This window comes from Montipora capricornis, chromosome 2 (genome assembly GCF_036669925.1).
Source record: "Montipora capricornis isolate CH-2021 chromosome 2, ASM3666992v2, whole genome shotgun sequence".
Taxonomy (NCBI): domain Eukaryota; kingdom Metazoa; phylum Cnidaria; class Anthozoa; order Scleractinia; family Acroporidae; genus Montipora; species Montipora capricornis.
Window position 1 is genome coordinate 930,806 of NC_090884.1, and position 6,053 is coordinate 936,858.

The window sequence follows — 6,053 nt, forward strand, 5'->3', positions numbered from 1 at the left end:
AAGATTATGTGAATAGTGCATTAAGTACCACATTCCCTTCTTCTTTTTTATTTTTATTTTTATTTTCGTAATAGTAACATGTTTTATGGCAAAAACAGAGGCACAACTTACAAATTGAATACGTACAGTACAGTACAATACCTCCACTACTTACAATGTAATAGTATCAATATTATATGTCTTATTTATAGAGTGATTCCCATTCCCTTCTCTAAATCTTTTTTCCCCTTTTTTTCTAGAGTACGAGACCCGCAATATTAACGTCGGTGGAACAGAACACAATACTCTTGTGCTTCCTAAACTACTTCTAAGAGCTGAGGCGATCTCTGACATTCGGGCTGTAGAAGAAATACGTTCTCTTCTTCAAGCAGTTCATACTGAGAAAACGCTTTGACATACTATGGCAGAAAAAGCACCATCCTCGGGGACCTAAGGTGGTGGAGGGAGAGGGAAAGTCCAAAGAAATGTAAGAATGAAAGAAACGTATACATCCCTCTTTTTTTTTCGCCCATTTAGTCTTTTCCCTTTTCTCCATCATCTGCCCCGTAGTCTCCGAGGACAACTGTAAAATTGAAGACAATGGCACAGGTGCTTACTTTTTTGGTAAGAGGGGTAAATTCTCCAGAACATTGTAATTACAGACAGTCTTAATGTTATGTATTTTTGGAACATCTATGTACAGCAACAATGAAAAAAAATCTTTTCTTCACAAATAGTCCAAATGGCTTGACGAACACAGTAACACCAAAAACCGCCATAAAACGTGAGTTTTTTGGAGTTTGTTTATAGGGTTGTGTACACGTTTCAGATCTTGGATCTCGTGACGTTTCTTTATCATTGACGAAACTTGCATCGCAGGCAGTGCTACTTGGCTTCGAGTTTGGATAAATCAAGACTGAATCGATCCACATTAGCCTGTTAGGTGCTTCAACAGCAAATCATGTAGCCTTAGGGACCGGTCATTATATTTATGTAGAGGGGGTAGGGAAAAATATTTTGACAGATGAAAATTTTTGCCAGGCCCTCCCTCCTCAAGTCAAAAAATGGCAAGTAACCACCCCCCCCCCCTCATAATTCAATATTTCATTGATGACCCCCCCACCCATTTTTCCACTTATGATTTTATTTCCGTATTTTTTCGTATTTGCATCACATAGATATGACTAGCCAATTTTTCGCGGTATGTTATTCATGTTTTATTACTTCACGAGCTATTGAACCAACAACTATTTTGTTGATTTTGATATTAAATGAAGCCAAAATCAAACTCTGAAACAGGCTGATCTGGATTTGTCTTTTATTAAAGTGTGAAATATCAAAGCAATGAAGTTTATGATATTATTCTTCAAACTGGGTTGTCCATCTTCACCACCTGGAACTTTGAAATTAATTTATTTTGTAAAAGTAATCCATTTGCAAAAGCATAGACAAGACCCCTTGAAAACCTAAAAATTGATGACCCCCCCCCCCCCCCTATAAATTGTTTTTAAAAAAATTAGCTCCCCCCTCTAGCCAATCTTAAACAGCCTTGACCCCCCTTCTTTTTTCCTTTTCCCCTATACATAACGATCAAAAGCGTCTTTAATTGGTGCACTCATGTTAGCACGAGGAGTGAGCAGGCGCCGTAAGGTTCAAATAGCAAAGTTTTGTCTATAAGAACCCTAAAGCACATGTTCTCGCACATAGAGTTTCCCAGAGCCTTGGATCGATCCAAGGCTCTGGTGACGAGATTGAGCCTAATCCTATTTAATTTAATATATCCCACCTTGTTCGAAGAACAAAGTAATTATGTAGTTTTAAACAGAGTTAACTGAATAGAGGGTAATGTGAAGTGCTAGATTTCTATCCCATATGAACCATGTGAGCGCTAGCCCCACCGACGGAAATGGGCCCACACAAGGACAGAGAAAAACTCTGACCAGGGTGGGAATTGAACCCACGACCTTCGGGTTATAGTTTTAGCCCGGTAATACGTGTTAACGACTCATGCGATAACCGGATATATATTGCATTGCATGCAACGAAAACACAAAAACTCGTTTCCGGTCACGCACGCAGTTCTTTAACAAATATTTCCCCCATAGTTTATCAAAGTTAACGGTACACACCAGGGCTACTCCTTAGTATCTGGCTAAGAATTTTCTTCTCATTTTTTCCTCCAGCCACGCTTCAGCCATTTGATAAGGCCACTCTCGTGCTTCTCAAGTTGCCTCGTTCATGCCAGAGAAGAAATCTAGGTAATTCTGCCATTCCATCACAAGGAAAGATCCCCGATTCGCATTGCCATTCTCTGGTTGTCTTGACTTCATTAAGTCCCAGTCTGCATGAAACCATCTCTCACCTCTGTCTCGAGAAGACCAGATACGCACGATCAGTCTTGCGTTACGTTTAATATGCCTGTAGAATCAACTAAATGTCGATTCCTTGTAAAAACCAGCTTCTTAATTTTTCGAGTAGGCTAGGTATCGGAGAGCCAGAACATTTACGTATGTGCTGACGGAATGTATGAACAACAAAAAAACAAACGTGGTACCTCCAGACATGGCGCTGGAGCGTCGTACCAAGCGAGTCATCCCGGGATTTCGGCTCGTGCGATCGCTTTTGGACGCAGTTGGCCCTTCCCTGCTTTCCTCCCCGTACGCAATTGAGGGAGAGATATGTTGGCCCCTAATCAGCTAAACCATATGAGACGAATCCCACGCCTACTCACAGCTACTAACAGCCCTTGTCAATTTAGCGTAAGAATTCGTTTGCTTATATATTCAAGGGAAAATTCAATTCATTCTTTCATATCGTAACCACTGAAAGTCGCACATTACGAAGTGACTGTGCGGACGCGCCCATCTCGAATTTCAGAAAAACTACAACAGCTATATAATATGTTCGAGACATTACATTGACAACTAAAAGACATAGCATATACGGGTACATAACCAAATACACAAAATTTAAAGATATATTAATTAAAAAGAAAAGCCGCTGTAGAAAATGCGGCCCCTCGATTCTCTTTAACACCAGTAAACGTAGTGGTACGGATAAAATGAGGTGGCCCATTCCGCAACTTAGCTGATACGTAAGAAAAAAAACTAAGACCATGACTGCTTCTTCCAGGTTTATTGAGGGACAGAATGTAATTACGGCGAAGGTCATGCATGAGAAGAGGACGGGAGAGAAAACGTATCTTTCATATAAGCAGAAAAACCCTTGAAAAATAAACAACAACAACAACATTCTTTTCTACAGAAATATGAGGAAATCTTGCATGCCCTTATTGCAAACAAGATATTAGGAAAGGCCAGATTTTTTGCTACCAGCATGAGACCAAAACAAGCACTTATTTGTGGCCAATTCTCTACGATAAAAACTTGTTCAAAAATCAAAAGTCTACGTTAACAGTACACACCAGGGCTACTCCTTAGTATCTGGCTAGAAATTTCCTTCTCTTTTTTTCCTCCGGCCGCGCGCCAGTCTCGTGCTTCTCAAGTTGCCTGGCTCATGCCCAAAAAGAATTCTGGGTAATCCTGCCATTCCATGACAAGGGAAGATGCCCGATTCTCATTTCATAGAGCCAGAAAATTTGAGCATGCGCGGACGGAATGTTTGGACAAGAGAGAAAAACGCAGTACCTCCAGACACCGGCGCTGGAGCGTCGTACCAAACGAGTCATCCCGGGATTTCGGCCCGTGCGATCGCTTTTGGACGCAGTTGGCCCTTCGCTGCTTTCTGCTACCGACCTTGCCTCCCGGTACGGCATTGAGGGAGGGATATGTCGGCCCCTAAACCATATGAGACAAATCCCACGCCTACTCACAGCTCCAAACCGCCCTTGTCAATTTAGCGTAAGAATTCGTTTGCTTATATATTGAAGAGAAAATTCATTTTATCTGTCATATGGTAAGCACTGGAGTCGCAGATTACAAAGTGTGCGCATGCGCACTGCTAAAGGTAACGTACATACAGGCATAAGCTTTAATTCATCTCGAATTTTCGAATAACTACAGGAGCTAATATCTTCGAGACATTACATTAACATAGCATATACAGATACCTACTAAATACATAATATTTAAAGATATATTCATTAAAAAGAAAAGCCGCTGTACAAAATGCGGCCCTGGATTCTCTTTTAAAACCAGTAAACTCATAGGTACGGATAAAATAAGGTAGCGCATTTCGCAACTTAGCTGATACGTAAGAGAAAAGAGAACTAAGACCATAACTGGTTGTTCCAGGTTTATTGAGGGACAGAATGTAATTACCGCGAAGATCATGCATAAGAACTTCAAAGGGGACGGGAGAGAAAACGTATCTTTCATATAAGCAAAAAAAACCCTTGAAAAATAAACAACAACAACAACAACATTCTTTTCTACAGAAATATGAGGAAATCTTGCATGCCCTTATTGCAAAGAGATGTAGAGTTTGACTTTAGTAATCTGCCAACATAAATCTCAGTATTCTGCCAAATACATTATACCGTGCCTTTGACAAGATATTAGGAAAGGCCAGATTTTTTGCTACCAGCATGAGACCAAAACAAGCACTTATTTGTGGCCAATTCTCTACGATAAAAACTTGTTCAAAAATCAAAAGTCTACGTTAACAGTACACACCAGGGCTACTCCTTAGTATCTGGCTAGAAATTTCCTTCTCTTTTTTTCCTCCGGCCGCGCGCCAGTCTCGTGCTTCTCAAGTTGCCTGGCTCATGCCCAAAAAGAATTCTGGGTAATCCTGCCATTCCATGACAAGGGAAGATGCCCGATTCTCATTTCATAGAGCCAGAAAATTTGAGCATGCGCGGACGGAATGTTTGGACAAGAGAGAAAAACGCAGTACCTCCAGACACCGGCGCTGGAGCGTCGTACCAAACGAGTCATCCCGGGATTTCGGCCCGTGCGATCGCTTTTGGACGCAGTTGGCCCTTCGCTGCTTTCTGCTACCGACCTTGCCTCCCGGTACGGCATTGAGGGAGGGATATGTCGGCCCCTAAACCATATGAGACAAATCCCACGCCTACTCACAGCTCCAAACCGCCCTTGTCAATTTAGCGTAAGAATTCGTTTGCTTATATATTGAAGAGAAAATTCATTTTATCTGTCATATGGTAAGCACTGGAGTCGCAGATTACAAAGTGTGCGCATGCGCACTGCTAAAGGTAACGTACATACAGGCATAAGCTTTAATTCATCTCGAATTTTCGAATAACTACAGGAGCTAATATCTTCGAGACATTACATTAACATAGCATATACAGATACCTACTAAATACATAATATTTAAAGATATATTCATTAAAAAGAAAAGCCGCTGTACAAAATGCGGCCCTGGATTCTCTTTTAAAACCAGAGAATGGTATTAGACATCCCAAATTATTTATTTTATGAAACAGTAACGACATAATATTACTTAAAACGTCTGTGAGAAGTTTCCAGATGATGCGAGCTTGAATTTGGGGTTAAATGAGTCATGTGCAAAGCTAATTCATGCAACCAATTATGCTAAACTCGGAGTAAGGAGTCCGAGCCAATGATAATTCGTATAGGCCACTTCGGAAAATACCATAATACTCTTTGTATGTCCCCTCAAATTTTGCATAAGCATTGTTTTTGTTTTCTCTTGGGACCATCGTTAGTCCCAAGAGAAACTGGAAACAATCGTTATGCAAAAACAAAGAGTATTATTATGGTATTTTCCAAAGTGGCCTATTACTTTTGCTTCTTATTGGCTGGTAATCTGGCTTGAAAGGGCTATACGCGCTACAGCTTGAATCGTCCCACATAGGGTGGCTATGACATAAGTGTTCAGTGCTACATGTGCCATTCATTTACACACTTCAGCCTGTTCCGAGCTATTGGGCAAAACTTGTTGCTGGATTGTCTTATGCGTCGACAGCTCCAAACTGTTTTGTTACGTGATCGGTAAAGCGCTCAACACTGCTGGATCCGTTTGCGAAGCTCTCTAAGCAAAGCGCCTTCTCTGGGGGCTGGGGGGGGGGGGGGGAGCACAAGCACTTTGCACATTGAAAAAATCAACCATTAAACGTTGAAAGATGC

At 41.1% G+C, this 6,053-nt stretch overlaps 1 protein-coding gene across 2 annotated transcripts in view; it reads left to right on the forward strand.

The window, feature by feature from the left end:
- Window positions 1-1,324, forward strand: part of LOC138038302 (CST complex subunit CTC1-like) — a 26,265-nt gene extending 24,941 nt beyond the window's left edge. For both annotated transcript variants that reach the window (XM_068884092.1, XM_068884091.1), the window contains exon 22: window positions 240-1,324. In XM_068884092.1, coding sequence (XP_068740193.1) covers window positions 240-394 — 155 coding nt within the window. In that variant the 3' untranslated portion in view covers window positions 395-1,324. The remainder of the gene's footprint in view (window positions 1-239) is intronic.
- Window positions 1,325-6,053: the final 4,729 nt, after the last annotated feature.